This window comes from Hipposideros armiger, unplaced genomic scaffold (genome assembly GCF_001890085.2).
Source record: "Hipposideros armiger isolate ML-2016 unplaced genomic scaffold, ASM189008v1 scaffold_173, whole genome shotgun sequence".
NCBI lineage: Eukaryota > Metazoa > Chordata > Mammalia > Chiroptera > Hipposideridae > Hipposideros > Hipposideros armiger.
The window spans coordinates 1,177,746-1,195,697 of record NW_017731523.1 but is presented as its reverse complement, the minus strand read 5'-3'; the positions used below and the strand labels follow the sequence as shown (position 1 = coordinate 1,195,697).

The 17,952-nt window shown below is 35.7% G+C and overlaps 1 protein-coding gene across 1 annotated transcript in view; it reads left to right on the top strand.

The window, feature by feature from the left end:
• The first annotated feature begins 1,060 nt into the window (after positions 1 to 1,060).
• CCDC178 (coiled-coil domain containing 178) overlaps positions 1,061 to 17,952 on the top strand; it is a 342,837-nt gene continuing 325,945 nt past the window's right edge. The window contains exons 1-3 of the mRNA XM_019652065.1: positions 1,061 to 1,181; positions 1,955 to 2,044; positions 8,116 to 8,255. Of these exons, the coding sequence (XP_019507610.1) occupies positions 1,061 to 1,181; positions 1,955 to 2,044; positions 8,116 to 8,255 (351 nt within the window). The remainder of the gene's footprint in view (positions 1,182 to 1,954; positions 2,045 to 8,115; positions 8,256 to 17,952) is intronic.

The following is a 17,952-nucleotide window of genomic DNA, read 5'->3' as shown; positions in this document are numbered from 1 at the left end:
AATTACTTTTATCAATGTCTTATAGTTTTTGGTGTATAGATCTTTCACTTTCTTGGTTAAATTTATTCTTAAATATTTTACCCTTTTCATGCTATTGTAAATGGGATTGTTTTGTCTGATATAAGTATAGCTACTTCTGATCTCTTTTGGTTTCCATTTGCCTGATATCTTTTCCCATCCTTTCACTTTGAGCCCTTGAAGTTGAAATGAGTGTCTTGTAGTAGTCATAGATGGGTCGTTTTGGGTTTTTTTGTTTTGTTTTCTTTCTTTTTTCTTAAAATCCATTCAGCCTCCCTGGGTCTTTTGATTGGAGAATTTAATCTATTCATATTTAAAATGATTATTGATAGGTAAAGACTTAATGCTATCTTGTTGATTGCTTTCTGCCTATTTTTGATTTATTTCTCTCTTGCTGTCTTCCTTTGTGAGTTGATGATTTTTCATATTGGTATACTCTGATTCCTCTTTGTGTGTGTGTGTGTGTGTGTGTGTGTGTGTGTGTGTGTGTGTGTCTACTATAGGTTTTTGCTTTGTGGTTACCTTAAGGGTTACATGAATCATTTTATAGCTATAAGTTTATTTTAAGCTATAACAACTTAACTTTAACTTCAATCACATAGAAAATCTCTACCCTTTTATTCCCCCTTCCTTCACATTTTGTTTTTGATGTCATAATTTACATATTTTATATTGTATATCCATTAATAAATTATTGCAGCTATAGCTATTTTAGTATTTATGTCCTTTAATCTTTATACTAGAGTTGGTGATTAACACTCCACCATATTAGAGTATTGAGTATTCTGAATTTTACTATATTCTTTACTGGTGTGTTTTATCTTTTCATGTGTTTTCATGTTATTAACTATTGTCCTTTCATTTCAGCTCAAAGAGCTCCTTTTAGCATTTCTTGTAAGACAGGTGTAGTCATGATGAACTCCCTCAGCTCTTGTTTGCCTGGCAAATTCTTTTCCTTCATATCTAAAGGACAGCCTTGCCAGCCAAGTTGCTGGGGTTCTCTGCAGAGCAGGGCACTGGGAGCCACGGTTACTTGTACTTCATGACTGATATTAGTAACCTCAGCCATTCTTTCCTGTTCAAGCCATCTCTTTACTTCTCAGCTTTGCTGTTCCCTGGCTGGGGTGAAACTGAAGTGGTTCCTTGGTGCAGTGCCCAAAAGGGTAGGGAAGCTGGTTGTTTACACTTTCCCAGTGAGGGAAACTATTTCAAGCTGGAGCGTGCCCTCTTCTAACTGAGCAGTGTCTGCCGGGGCAGGGAGGATGATGCAGGCAAAATGAAGCTGTCTTCCTTCCCTTTCTGTGCACTTATTCTCAGGTTTTTTGTTCTGCAGTGTGGCTGAGGTTCTTAAGTGGATTTCTGCGCTTTCCCATAGCTAGTTTTGTTTGTGGATAGCTGTTTAATTGTTGATCTTTGTTGGGGGATGGAGGCTGGGGTCTCCTACTTTACCATTTTGGTGATGTCACTGTGGGTGATCTGTGTTTGCTCTTAAGAGCTGCATGCTATTTTGAATGCCTTTTTTTTTTGAGACTTAAGCCAATTAAATAACAGAAAACATCTAAAGCAGTGGTTCTCAACCTGTGGGTCGCAGCCCCTTTGGGGGTCAAATGACCCTTTCACAGGGGTCGCCTAACCATCGGAAAACAAAAAGATATTTACATTACGATTCATAACAGTAGCAAAATTACAGTTATAGAGTAGCAACGAAAATAATTTTATGGTTGGGGGTCACCACAACTGAGGAACTGTATTAAGGGGTTGTGGCATTAGGAAGGTTGAGAACTGCTGATCTAAAGATACTGTACTGTGGATTTTGGTTGATATTAGTACTATTATAGCTGCTTTTTCAAGGACAACACTTTTACAATATAATTTTGTACATTGCCTATTTTTGCTTATTAGCTGCTCACAGAAATTTTTGTTTTCTTTTTAAAAGACAATGCCACATCACAAGCTTTGGTTCCATTTGGTGCCCCTAAGGATGCTGTTGAGATTTTTCATGAAAATAAAATGACCAATACTGAAGGTGAGGACTGAATTTAAATTTTATAGTAACCTATGTAAACTATATTTATATTCACTCATTAGTTTGTGATGTCACTATTATGTTTTTATTAAGAAATAAACAAATATAAATTTATAGTTAACAAAGTAATGATATATATTAAGAATACAATACTGTAACATATTTTATTAATAATATATTGATTACAGTCTTGTTCCTAAGAATTATTTATAATTTCACAAATGTATGAATTTTTAAAATAAACATTTTCTTTATTGTGCATGCCAGGACTGGGAGTTGCTGGAACATTTTCAGTTCAAATGGTCTCTTAGAAGAAAAAGGACTAATGTTTCAGGGGTTTGAAATCCAGAATTCAAAATTGTTCACTGAGAATACAGAAAACATTATCTCTGAAAGTGTTTTTGATATTATATGTGGAAAGAGGTAGAAAGAGATGACGAAATGTATACATTTCATGTATAGAGGTTCATACTTATTTCTTAGATCATTCTGGTGGAGAACTTTGCATCAAAAATTTAAATCTTGATTTTGGTAAACTTCTGCTCTGGAGATATTTAGTTTGACAGGATAAAATTGGGTTAAGTTGCCATTCTGATTCTTTATTTCTGTCCAGTAGAAATGTTGAATAGAATTTTAATACCCTGGGTTAGAGTTTATTGCCCATAGTAAATTATGAGTCATAGTTTTGGAGGAATTTTTAAAAATATCAAATGGTTGATTTATGAAGCAATAAATTCAAAACACTGGAATGTACATGTGCTTCTAGGGTACAGATATGTTTGAGAAATGGAGTATATAACCTTTAGGCCAAAAAAATATAACTATACACTAATTAGAGAACAGTGATTATATAGAGTAATGAGATGACAAAAGGTAGTTAAAAGATTCTGTGCTCAGTTCTGATGTGTGGGCATAGGGTTTCCAAGCACTTCTTGGACACCAACTGGTGTGCTTCAATTCAGCTCAGTTCTGACACCATCTACCTGGAGATGGCATTGGATCCCACAGGTTAAGGGCTCAGTTCTACAAGTGTGCCCCTGTCCCCACTTCAGATGCCAGTGGAAAGCCCAGCTATAGATTAGAGGTTTTAATAAATACCCCCCACCTCCACCTTGGTTTTAATTAATTTGCTACAGTGGCTTATAGAACTCAAAGAGACATTTTACTTTCTAGATTACCAGTTTATTACAAAAGGATATAACTCAGGAACAGCCAGATGAAAGAGATGCATAGGGCAAGGTATGAGGAAAGGGCACAAAGCTTCCATGCCCTCTCAGAGCTTGCCACTCTCTTCAAATCTCCATATGTTCAACAACATGGAAGTTCTTCAAACCCTGTCCTTTTGAGTTTTTATGGAGACCTTATTACATAGGATGATTGACCCAACTTCCAGCCCTTCTCCCCTCCTCTGAGGTTGGGGATGGGACTGAAAGTTCTAATTCTCCAATCATGTGGTTGGCATTCCTGACGACCAGTCCTTATGCCCAGGTGGGGTCCAAAAGTCACCTCATTAACAAAGTGAAGGCCACCTTTATTGTTCTCATCAATTGGGAAATTTGAAGGATTTCAGGAGCTCTGTGTCAAAAACAGGACAAAGGAGAAATATATGTTATATTACTTATAATAAATCTCAATATCACAGTAATACATGACAAATGAATGGTATGGGCAAGATATACCTTCACTGTTTTGAGTAACACCAATATTTATGGTCTCTAAGGATTAGGAGAACTGTTAATGGATAAAGACATATTTGAAGTGAATCTTAAAGGATGCATTTGTATATGAAAAGTGAGAAGGGTATTTAAGCAAGAAGAACAGAACGAGTCAAATAACAGGGATGAAATAGCACAAAATATGAAAAACAAATAGATAATTATAGCATAGAGAAGATTCAGAAATGTAAATATAATTGGTTAAAATTAAGCAAGAAATGATTAAGGTGCAGTCAATAAACACTTCAAATTTCAAACTCAAGAGTATGAACTTTATTTCTCAGTCTCTGGTTGTGTGTGTGTGTGTGTGTGTATGTGTGTGTGTGTGCACGCGCACACGTGCGCGCGTGTTTGTGTGTAGATATTATAGAGCCAAATCCATTGCTTGGAAATATGAGTCTGCTATGCAGAATTATTTGGCTGCAGGGGGAAGTATGGAGACTGATTACCTTATCATTATAGTCCAGGCTTAAGGTAATAAAGGCTTGATCTATGAAGGATCAATGGCTATGAAAGATAGGAGTTAAAGAGACATTACAAAGGAATTGTTAAGATTTGGTAATATATTGATATAGGAACTTGAATGAAAAGAGGATTCAACAATGATTTAACTGTTGCGTACTTTGATAATGGGTACAGAGAATAAAGGAAAGGAGGTTGAGTGGAATGAAAATGAGTTTAGTTTTAGAAAAACTGGCTTTGCAGATGGGTGTCTCTCTTGAAGACCACCTTTGGCTTGTTGGCCTTGATACAGTCTAAATGTTTAATACCAAGTAGACTGGAGGCAGGCCTGTAACCAAAAGTTTTATGTTGATATATCTTTACTGTCTCGCCATTCCTTTATATACCAAGTAGTTCCTGATTAACCATTCTGGGTCAGGCACCATCCTCACTGCCTGGACTCTATCAGATCCCTCTCATCCTGGTGCTCTGTCTGTCTGTCTCTTTTATCTTTTCCAGCTCTATGTCTAATGATAGGAATGTGTTCCTTTCCTCTGTATTCTGTAGCTTCTGTGGCTTTGGCACATTAGTTTACTGGTGTTAGAAATTTCTTTATTTCCTTGTGTGGGACATATCAGCTTCTCAACGGGTACCTCCTAACTTTACCTCTTGTCCTACCATCCTACAAAGGACCTTGCAGGTTCCAAACTTCCATTTTCTACAGTCAGTGCTAGGGCCAGGCTCTAGGAAGGGTATACTCTGGACGATTTGTACATTTTGGCAAGGAGTTCAGGGTAAAGTTCTGTCTAAAGATGTTGAGTTGAAAGTTAAGCACTTAGAGGAGATGAATAAGAGAGAAAAGTATTTCTTACTGAGTCATGATTAAGGTCTATGTGGAGAAATAGGCAATGCAGAAGTGCGAGAAAGCTATTAAATAACATCCCAAGGAAGTATTGCCTACTATGTTCTGTATCATAAAGAGTTTAAAGAGAAGGACAATGATAGGAGGTTGTTGAATTCTGTCCCTAAGGTATGGTTAGTGGTCTTTTCATAAAACAAGTTTATGGAGGTAAAATTTAAGTATATAAAAGTCTATTCATTTCAAGAATACAAGTCAATGACTTTTGACAAATGTATACATCCATTTAACCATTCTCTTAAAGAGGATATAGAATCTTCCATCTTTCCGGAAAGTTCATTCATGCCCTTTGTAGTCAATATCACTCTACCCCTTGCCCCATATCCACTGATAGAATTTTAGTTTTATCATTCTAAAATTTCAAATACATGTTAAATAATTGGAGCTGGGTGAATAAGTTATGTAAGGATTAAATTACTGAGCAAGGAGAGTTGATTATGAACATAATGTTTTTATTTCATTTGCCAACATAATCAGCAAGTCCATATTTTTCCTCAAATGAAAGTTTCATGTTGCAGAGTCTCAACAAACCTCAGCTCTGACCTAAGTCCAGGAGGATCTTCCCTCTTATACATTGATTCTGAGCAAGAGAGTTGGAGTTGGGCAGATGCTTAGAGCAGATGAGAATCCTGTCTGAGCTTAATTCTTTAAATACTCACCCTGACCACTTGTGCATGGGTCTGACTAGGAGGAGCTCTATCAATTTATATCTGACTAAACCCATTAATTTATTGTATCATGGAATTTTAGATGAAAAAGATTTATATAATGCCCCACTGACCCATTCATTTATTGAGAAATCTGAGGTTAGCGACTGAATAGTTTTAGCTTAGGAAGCACAGTTACTTATCAGTCAAGTCAAAAAAACGAATGAACGTAGACACCTAATTCAGTGATCTAGGTGTCTCTTGAAGAGGGGTAAAATGAAAAAGAAATGAAAAGTAAAGTATTAATTTATACCATGCATATGTTAGAATAAAAATAGTAATAAGAGCTTAGGAATTCTGGTTCTAGCTTGTACTGCTTATGATGTCATTACAGACTTTTAGTGTAAAATTTAACTTCATAGTGTTTCATTTCCCCCAGTTTCCCATATGTGAAATGTTAATCCTAAACCATAAGGGTGCTATGGAAATTCATTAGTATTCACGTAATAGGATGAAAGTGGAACATGCAGAAAAATATTAAATGAGTCATTACTATCCCTGTTTTCCCCACATTTAACGAAGCAAAACAAATGTTTTAAGTACAAGGACAACTGCCTGGCTGTTAAATGTATATTAAAACCCTATTTTTAGAGGAAGGGCAACATGCCCTTATCAAGATACTTGCGTAGGAGATCAATACGTAATTTTCACCAGCTTGTTCTTGGTCCTTTGACTATTGCAGAGATGAACACACACACACACACACACACACACACACTAAAGAGGAAAGATAGAATATAGGTGACATACACAAAATAGTCATAGCAAATATTTGTGCTCATATAGTCAAAGCAAACTAAAATGCTTCAGAATATTAACACTGATATCTTGAAGGAATATTCAAAATTGAAAAACACGTCATAGGTGAAACACCTGAAATGCACTGAAATACACTTTGAGGACTCCTTCTCTTTATTTTGCCACATTTTAAAAAATATAAAAACAGTCTTTAGAGTATAGCATACACTCCATGACCAGGGAGATATAGTTCAAGTGCCAGCTCTCCCACCTACCAGGTTTATGGAATTGGACACCTTATATAACTTTCCTAAGCCTCGGTATCCTCATCTATGAAATGAAAATAATAATCACACTTCATAAGATTGTTGTGAGGGTCCAATAAAATGTGTCATCAAGGGTACTCAGCATAGTCCCATGTTTGGCATATGATTTGGTGCTCAAAAATGTTAGAATACACACACACACACACACACACACATTCTTATATATGCGATAAAGTAAATCCTGATTTATAAATGAAATAGATATACCCTTTTCACAGAGACTGTGTTTTTGGAGGAGGAGATCATGGGACTTCATTTAAAAGATTGCAGTTTAAATGAAAGTATCTAAAGTTTTTTACCACCTCTGTGGATTGGCCTTGAAACAAAAGGCACAATCTGGAGGGAACAGCATTAATTCTAGTTCTCAAGGTCAACCAAAATGAAGACATCACACTGCTCTCACTGAGGCACCGAGCCTATTTTGTGCCTGGCATAAGATCAGTGATTGCAGCTATAACCCAGCTGGACAGTGTCCTTAGAGGCAGAAGGACTGTCAGTAAACACTTTGGTGGAGTTTCGTGGACAGCTTTGCTGTGCTCCTGCAACCTTCAGTTGATTCGGACATGCCAGGATTTGAATCACTGAGGCACATCAGACTGAGTGGATTTTCTGATGAGTACCACTTGAATGCTGTTGTGAGGACATCAATCACTCTTCATATGAGACTCCAATTTTCGGAAATGGAAGGTAGAAAATGAGGTTATTATGAGGATGAAGGGGACCTGCTTTTATGTTCTTAGCAAGAGAAACTCACAATGGATTTAAGCAACAACTCCTTCAATGCATGGGTGGTTGGATATTATTTACAGTGGAAAATGTGGAATCTCTTTGAAAGGAGAATTTAAAATATGTGTCAAACTCATTTTATAAGTGATTCAGGATCTATTTAGAAACAAATGTATTAATATGTTTTCTCCCTTTTTTCTTCACTTTTTTTCCACAATGGCTCGTGATGTTATGGAACACTTGAACTTTTTAACTTCGAAGTTTTGTTTTTGCTTTTTAGTTTCATTTTTATTTGTTACATTTTAAGTCATAAATGATTACTTTAGGTTTGAAATTTTTAGAAGATTTATTCTGTAATTGTGATTATTTATCAACCTGTTTGTTAAAAATCTTTGAGTATTAGTATTAATAAAGCTGAATATTTTTGCATATTCTGAACATCAATCTTACTACACTTACACTGTATATAACTGACAACTAACTTCCTCTATCCACTTAGGGGTGAATAAAGGCATTTACTTTAGCTACCCATGTCGACGTCACAGCTGTGCATTAGTAAACATCCCAGCACCATGTGTCAACAAAATCATTTCACACATTGAAGATGTAGAGTCTAAAATACAGAAGCATTTGAAACAGGTAAGTGACATAAACTACTAACATTATTGTACTAACATTATTGTAAGCTTTATAGAGCCTATAAGGGTCTGTTATTTAAAAAACCAAAAGAGTTACTATTATTTTTATGATAGTTGAAATACTTTATAGAATATTTGCTCAGTGGTATAATTTTGTAATCTAGACATGCTTTTGATAGTCTCACTCCAGAAAGCTGAAACGATCTCATTAAATAGATTTCCCCGCCCCAACCTGTTTGTTCTTTATCCAGAGGCAATCATGCTAAGTAGTAATTTCCATAAGCCAACTTAACTAGTAAATCAAATAGTATTTGCATCCTTTTTGAGGACACTCAACCAATTAGATGATTAGATGAGTAAGTTGGTGTATAAAAGGACAGTGTGTCCTTTTTAATGAGATATTTTATTCTAAAGAAATACTTAATAGGCCTGTTGAAAGGGAATATAATGTTTCTTCCTCTGTTTTTTTTAACCTGTTGGTTTGCCTGTATTATTCTGAAGGGAGTCCAATCTTAAAATCATTGTAACTTTCAATTATTTTCAAAGGATGATGTAGGAATAGTAAAAACCTTCTCATACCTTTTATTAAGATTGTATTTCTGAGCAATTAATGCACAATTGGAGTGTTCAAATGGAAGGGAAAGTTTGCCAGAGGCTGTTATTTCTCTTTTTTTCATTGCTGTTACTGGATCTGGCTCTGAAAAGGCTCTGGTGGGCCACTGAAGATGCTTTATCTATGGTTTTGTTTCCTTCGAGAAAAGCATTGTAGTACGTTTGTTAAAATTGCAGGCTTAGCTGGGAATGGAGATACTGTGTTACAGTACCAGTATATGATATGCATTCAGTATATATTAGCTATTGTTCTATGATATTATTTATATAATTCTATATTAGTATCATATTATCTCTGTTAGTGCTGTCTTCTGGTGCCTACCTCAGAGCCCAATGCATGCAGACACTCAATGCATGTCTATTGAATGAAAAAATAATGAAGACCTGAAGTGGAGCCTTTTTTTTCTAGGAGCCTTTTTTTTTCTAGGCACATCTGATGCATCTATCCATCTAATATAGTAAGAGCTACTGTTTACAAAACATCTGCTATTTTTTCTTTTTTACTTTAAAAAAAAAGAATATTATTAAAATATAACTAATATATAATATTATATTAGTTTCAAGTGTACACCATAGTGATTCAACATTTATACACCTAAATGAGTGAACACCATGATAAGTCCAGCAACCATCTGACACTGTACCATGCTAGCACAATATTATTGATTGTATTCTCTATGCTGTAAAATACATCCCCAAGACTTCTTTGTTTTATACGTGGAAATTTGAACATCTTATTCTTCTATACTTCCCACTATATTAAATTTTTCAGTTACAGTTGACATTCAATATTATTTTATATTAATTTCAAGTGTACAGTGTAGTGGTTAGACATTTATATAATTTAAGAAGTGATCCTCCTGACTAGTACCCACCTGACATTATACATAGTTAATAACATATTATTAACTATATTCCCTATGCTTTACTTTAATCCCCAAGAGTATTTTGTAACTACCAATTTGTATTTGTTAATCCTTTCACCTTTTTTACCCTTTCCCCCAAGCCCCCTCCCATATATCACCCCAATAATCTAGTATCCATCCAAATTCATACATAGATATTACAATATTATTGACTATATCCTTTTGGTTGGAGTATTTACTCCATTTGCATTGAAAGTAATTGTTGATACTTGTAGTTATTGCCATTTTATTATTCATATTTTCAATCTTTTATTTATTTTTCATCTTAAAGAAGTCCCTCTAACATTGCTTATAATAGTGGTTTGGTGATGAACTCCTTTAGTTTTTTCTTGTCTGGGAAGCTCTTTATCTGTCCTTTGAATCTAAATGATAGCTTTACAAGATTAACTCGTAATCTTGGTTGTAGGCCTTTGCTTTTCATCACATTGAACATTTTGTGCCAATCCCTCTGGCCTGCCAAGTTTCTGTTGAGAAATCAGCTGGAAATCTTATGGGAGCTCCCTTATAAGTTACTTTGCCTTTCTCTTGCTGCTTTTAAGATTCTCTCTTTGTCTTTAACCTTTGCCATTCTAATTATAATTTTTCTTTGTGTGGGCCTCTTTGGGTTCAACATGTTTGGGACTCTGCACTTTTTGGGCTTGAATGTCCATTCCCTTTGCCCGGTTAGGGAAGTTTTCCATCATTGTTTCTTCAGTAAGTTTTCTATTCCTGCTCTCCTACTTTTGGCACCCCTCTGATGTGAATGTCGGTATGCTTGATGTTGTCCTTGAGGCCCCTTAAATATCTCCTGCTAAAGCCCCCAAATCTGAAAGTATAGCGATTTTGACTTTTACTTTGTTCAGTCCATAGTGACAGTTTTTTTTTAATTTTGTTTTGTTTTGTTTTGTTTTGTTTTTGATGAAGTTAGGTTGCTCTTGGGGACTGTGAGGAGTGCATTTATGATGGGGTAGGGTGAGGACAAGGAGAGGGAGAAAGTGATACCCTCTCTAGGCCAAGCAGATTTTCCTTTTCTTTTGATTTGCAGCAGTTTTACTTTTGTCTAAATTGTCCACTGTGTTTCTCTACAAACTGCTTAATTTTTAAAAACAGCTTTATTGAGACAATTTACATACCATAAAGTTTGCCATTTAAAGTGCACAATTCAATGGTTTTTAGTGTATTTTCAGAGTTGCGTAACTAGTGCCATAATCATAAAAGCCCACCCATTATATAATCCCATTAATATGAAATGTCCAAAATAGGCCAGTCTATTGAGACAGAAAGCAGATTGATGGTTTCCTAGGGCTGGAGGTAACTGCTGAAGCGTATGGGGTTTCTTTTTGGGATAATGCTTGTTTTTAATCAGGATAATCTTAGTGTTTTATTAGATCATGTTGTCTAAATAATTAGAAAGCTGTAATCTATTTTGGGTATGGAATACATTAGGTGAGTGAAAGATCAATCTTTTTTGGATCAGCCCTTATAGTTTGTTTGCCCATTATATCACAGTGGCTTCTATTGTGTCAGAATAAATACTGTAGAGCCTGTGATTAGCAGAGATGAATCTGCCATAAGCTTGTCCATCTACTCATTGCAGCTTAATTGAAATTCTGAATCTTGAAAAGAAAATTCTTCAGAGTGGCGTTACTATGAAAATTTTCTCTATATTTTATTTTTGCAAAGAATAAGAAAATACTACAAAATTATGGAAGCAATTGCCTGGATAACTTCTCATACTAATAAAGGTTTTATTTTTCTGCCATGTTATTCCCCTAGACTAGAGATAGTTTTGTTTAATTTGTAATGATCTCTACTACATTCCAAAATTTCCTCTTTCAATCAATAAAAATCATTAAGATGCTACCATGATTTAAAAGAATGGCATAGAGAGAAAGTACAGATGTTCATCTACTTATGATGGGGTTGCAAAGTGAAAACATTGTAAGTTGAAAATGCATTTAATACACCTAACTTACCGAACATCATGGCTTACTCTAGCCTACCTTAAACATGCTCAGTTGGTCAAAATCATCCAACACAATGAGTACTCTGAAGAGTATTGGTTGTTTATCCTTGTGATTGCATAGTTGACAGGAAGCTATGACTTGCTGCCTCATGAGAGAGTATCTTACCATATATAGCTAGCCCAGGAAAAGATTGAAATGAAAAACTTGAAGTACAGTTTCTACTGAATGCGTATCACTTTTGCACCATCGTAAAGTTGAAAAATAGTAAGTCAAACCATCCTAAGTTGGGGACTTAGAAATCTGTATTTAGAAATCAGTCTTTAGAATACAAAGAATAAAATGATAATAAAGCTAATATTTATTAAGTGCTTACTTTATATCTTAAGCTTAATATGATGGTTTAATTGACTTCTTATTGAAATCATGTGAGGTGGAAACCACCACTATCCCCAACTGCAGATGAGGAAAACAATTCCAGAGGTTGACTTCTCCCAAGATCACACAGCTAGTGGCAAAGCCAGCATTCATACCAGGTGTGTCTGAGATCTCAGAACATCCTGTTCATCTCTGTACTGTGTCATCTATCCTTGAGAGTACATCAGCTATGAGGACCAAAGCACATGAATGTTAAAATGCTTATAATTCGAATGGGAAAACTTTGCTTGGTTACACCATTTCATATTTGTTTTTAATTCTGAAACCTGAAATTTTATCATCTGACCCTCTTGACCACATTTCTGATACGTTTAGTTCCCTCGTTTTGTTAATTCAATTATATTTCATTTGAAACTTAAAGACACTTCAAATCCTGACATATCTACTGTTTCTCATTCTGGCATTCCTATTTTTCTTTACTTCCTTGCCTCATCAGTTCATGTCTTAAAATACTCACCAATTGGTATATTTAGTCCTTTACTTCTTTATCCTGTTATTCTTCTAGTCTGATAAAATGCCAACCCTGGTGAAATCTCGCTGATGGTCAGCCATCTCCACTCCTACCCCCAGCCTGCAGAGCACTGCTGGAGAACATCATACAGTAAACCAAATTTGAGCTCTTAGATATTTGTGGTCTCTGACCTCAATTAGGACCTTTAATAGTGTTCTGAAATTATTCTGTTTGTCAACCAGAACTTTCTCTGGTATTCTCTGGTATCGGCTCCAATCCTTTCCTTTGTTCAGGTCTCCAAATCTTCCACCTCATTACTCATGTATCTCTTACTTCCCAAAGAGAATGGGAAGTTTAATAACAAATGCATCAGGCTCCTGTTATCTCATGTACGAACATCCTTGAATTCCACAAACATTGTTCCTTTTGTCCTTCCAAGGAAGATTTCCTTTTCCTGCCAATGACTACTGCTTTCATTTGTATTATGACTTCTGTTTTTGCAAGGATCTTGTTATCATCAGATGTTCTCATCAACCTATGTTTCCAAATGTTCTTTTTTCTTAACTCCCTTCTGTCAGCTTTTAAAATATTGATGTTTCTCTGGTTTTCAAGAATTTTTTTTACCACGCAGACCTTTAAATATATATCCCTTTTTTGCTTTCTCTTACCATCTACTTACCATCTGAAGAGTTGTCTAAATTTAATATCTCGGATTCCTCACCTCCCAATTACTCATTCATTGAAATCTGGATTTGGTCCCCATTATCCAAATGAAAATACCTTTATAAAAATAACCATTGTTTTTCCTGTTATCTGTTGTTATACACAAACACACACACTCTAAAACTTTGTGGCTAGAACACATTTATTTCATTACAATTGAGCCATTTGTTTGGGGCTCAGCTGGGCAATTTTGTTGGTTCTTGCCTGGAGCCAATCATGTGGATGCACACATGTGCTAACTCAACTGGGAATAGTGATAAAGATGCCTCACTCAATGTCTGGTGGCTGGGAGAGTGTCCTAAGAGTACAAATCTCAATGCGCAAGTGCTTAACAAAGCTTTGCCTATGTTATGTTTGCTGAAGTCCCCCTAGCCAAAGCAAAGTATTTAATCAATCCCCTTCTTAATGCAGTAGATTACTAGACAAGATGTGGTTGCCAGAAGACAAGATCCTTTGGGGATAATTTATGTAGCGATCTATCAGTTAGTCCATTGTCAACATGATTAACAACCCATCTAACTGCAAACTATTATCATCAGCTCCCCAAAAGTTGTATTCCATTATGGTTTTTGCAGATGTCCACAGTCACATGTTCTGTGACAGATGTGATGCAGATAATGTTCCTTGGGTGCAGCTTCTTTTGACCCAGAAATCTGTGATTTAATATGACAAGTTAAATACTGCTTCTTAACATACAATGTGGAGCAAGGACCAAATGATCACAATAAACATTCTCATTCAAAAACAGGAGGAATGCAAAGCTTTTAATGATGCATACAATTCTGAAATTTGTGAAGGCACATGATGTTAGGTCAACCACATCTGGGACCAAGGAATGTTTCTTGATTATGATTCAGTTCTGCTTCCTGGGAATAGTTTACAAATTTATTGTCCTCTTGTCTCTTTGCTCTACTCTAGGAGCTCTTGGCTCTGAGAGGTACTTTAATTTCCATAAGAAATACACCTGAGTAGCTATCTCAGACTTTTTCCTGTGTTAGTCTTCTCAGGCTGCCATAACAAAAGACCACAGACTGGGTGGCTTAACCAGCAGAAATTTATTTCCTCATAGTTCTGAAGGTTAGAAGTCCAAGATCAAGGTGCTATCAGGGTTGGTTTCTATTGAGAATTCTCTTCTTGGCTTGAAAACAGGCTCTCCGCTTCAGTGTTGTCATGTGGTGAGAGAGTGAACTCTGGTATCTCTTCCTCTTCTTATAATAAATCCAGAGTTATTAGATCCCACCCTTGTGACATCATTGTATTTTAATTATCTCTGTAAGGTCCTGTTTCCAAATACAGTCACTTTGGAGATTAGGACTTCAATATATGAATTTTGAGGGGACACAGTTCAGTCTATAACACTGTCATAATAATTTGGAAGCTCAGACACTTTGCATTTTTAATTCTCTTTTGTTTTTTAGTCCAAAATGTTATAATTCCCATAAGATCTCCAGGGTTTCATATTCATCTGATTGATTTTAACCCCATGACTCAAAAGCTAGTCATACATTTTTTTCTTTAAAATAATTTCTTTTAATTAGGTAGTTTATTTTTATGTTCTCATAAATAATAGTGTTGGTTTTCTAAAATTAACTTGGTTTTAAAACAGAGACTTTCAAAAAAATTTTGGAAGATAATACAGAGAGATCTCATATATACTCTGGACCCAGTTTTTCCTGTTTTAATATCGTAAATTAGCATTGTACATTTGTTATAATTAATGAACCAATATTGATACATTATTACTAACTAAAGTTCATACTTAATCTAGTTCCCTTAAATTATTTTTTTATTGAGATGAAATTCACATAACATGAAATTAGCCATCTTGAAGTGAACAACTGACTGACAATTAGTACACTCACAATGTTGTGCAACCACCACTTCTATCTAGAGCCAGAGCATTTTCACCACTGCAAAATAAAGCCCTATACACATTAAAGATATAATCACTATTCATCTCTCTACCCTGGCCTGGCAACCACAATAAGCTTTTTATTTCTATGGATTTATCTATTCTGTATTTTTTTGTATAAATGATATTATACAGTATGTAATTTTTTGTGTCTGGTTTCTTTTACTTAGCATAACATTTTGAGTTTGATCTACATTGTGTCATATATCAGTACTTAATTCGTTTGCATGGCTGAATAATACTCGTGTGTGTGTGTGTGTGTGTGTGTGTGTGTGTGTGTGTGTGTACACCACAATTGGCTTATCTGTCTGTTGATGTATTTGAGTTGTTTCCACCTTTTGTCGAATGTAAATATGGCTGATATGAATATTCATGTACAAGAATTTGTTAGAATAGCTTTTTTTCAATTTTTTTTAGGTGTATACGTAGGGATATAATTGCTTTGACATATGGTAGTTCTATATTTAACTTATTGAGGAGTCACCAAACTGTTTTTCATAGGTTATCCATTTTTGTTATTGAATTGTAAGAGTTCTTTATGTATTTTTATACTAGACCCTAATCAGATATATTATTTGCAGACATTTTTTTTCCATTATGTAGACTGTCTTTCACTTTCTCGATAATGTCCCAAACTTTTTTTGATGAAGTCCATTTTATCCTTTTTGTTGTTGTTATTGCTCATGCTTTTGGTGTCATATCTAAGAATTCAATGCACAATCCCAGGTCACAAAGACTTACGTTTGTATTTTCTTCAGTGAATTTTATGGTTTTATCATTTATATTTAAGTCCTTGATACACTTTGCATATAGGAGACACATATGCCCTTGGGTTCAAAGGGAAGATAATGGTACATTAGAAATGGTTACCCTCCTTTACACCATCTCCCATGAACAAGCAGCGCTTTTAAACACTGGCTTTGTGACTTGTTTCTGTTTGTGTGTTTGTTTGTTTGTTTGTTTGTTTGTTTGTTTGTTTGTTTTAGCTGAGCCATCCTGCCACCTGTTGGCAGCTCAGTGGCTGCTCAGCTCGGGCCAGGAATCGAACCGCTGTTGCTCAGAGCTCAAACTCAGTGTGAGCTCTTAACCAACTGAGCCACTTGGCCGGCTGTGACTTACTTTAAACAATAGATATATCAGAAGAAAGATACAGTTTCTAAGCAAAGTCTCATGAGGACTTGAATCTTCTGCGTTTAATCAATCTCTTGCTGCTATAAATTACCCATGTAAAGAAGCCTAATCTAGCTTTTATAAGGACAAATGACCGAGAGAAAAGACCAACCTATAGCCAGCACAAACCACCTGACGTGTGAGTGAAGGGTGCCTTGAACTACCACCTAGTCTAGCTGCCAGGTGACTGCATTAGTTTGAAGTCACATTAGTCACCCCAGACAAGACCAGAAACCACCCCTCTGAGCCCAGCTTGTATTGGCAACTCACATAATTATGAGCAAATAAATGGGGATTGTTTTTTAGCCACAAAGTTTAGAGCGGTTTATTAGGCAGCAGTAACTGATGCATCATTGAAACAAACTGAGATATACAGGCACATGTGCATGCACATCACAAATTAAAATAAGTGAATGAAAGGAAACTGTGACTCTATATATGTTGGAAATGAAACTGTTGACCACTTTGTCCTTGTGGAAAAAATCCCATTCCTATGCTTTTTATTTTGCTAACTTGACTCTCAACACGCTTTTCCCCACTATTTTGGTAGATATTCTTTCCAGTCCTTATGGCAGACCCCTATTTCCTCTGGTCATATTGGAAATACTGGTGCTCCCCAGCCATGTCCTCTCCTTACTCAACATTCCCTTTGAGTGTCCCCATTTGAATTTATGTCATTTATACATGATATGTGTATACCAAATTGAGATTTCCAGCTCAGATTTGACTTTCTCCTAAGCCCCTTATACCCATTGCCTACTGAACACCTTTTTATATATGTCCTTAAAGTACCTCAAATTCAAAACATACAAAATTGAACTATCATTTTTTTCTTTCTTCTGTGTTCCCAGGTGCAGTCAATGGCACATTATTCACTAGATAACCGAAGCAAGAAAGCTGATGAATTGTATTGGCTACTCACTTTTGGTCACCCATTATATGCATTTACTAATTTGTTTTGGTTCCACTTGTGCAGTTTGTCTCAAATGCAAACAAACGTTTCCATTCATATGTAGTAGCTTCATTCATGCCACTCATCTTTGCCTGAGTTACTTAAGAGCCCTTTCACTGGTTCCTTTGCTCTAGTCATTTTTCTTCTCCCATCCATCCTCCATAAAACAGGCCATATTCCCTCTTTTTTCTGAATATATTATTGTCAGTAATCTGTTTAAAACCCTCTTCTGAATCTCTCTTGCCACATGATTAATTCATACTCCTTGGCGTGACATAAAATTCCCTTTATAAAATAATATTTACTCTTAAGCTTCATGTCCCTTCATGTGCTCTGCTCTAGCTTTAACTCTCTTACCTCAGGGCCTGAACACAAGCATTTCCTTTTGATCTCTGTTTAACTCTCACTTCTTCCCAGAAAACCATCTTTCCCCTCCAAAGCTTAGGATGGATGTCTTCGCTTGAAATCTCATAGGACATTTTACTGACCACTGCTGGGAAAATTAGTACACTGTGTTTTAGTGTTCTCTCTCTCTCTCTCTCTCTCTCTCTCTCTCTCTCTCTCTCTCTCT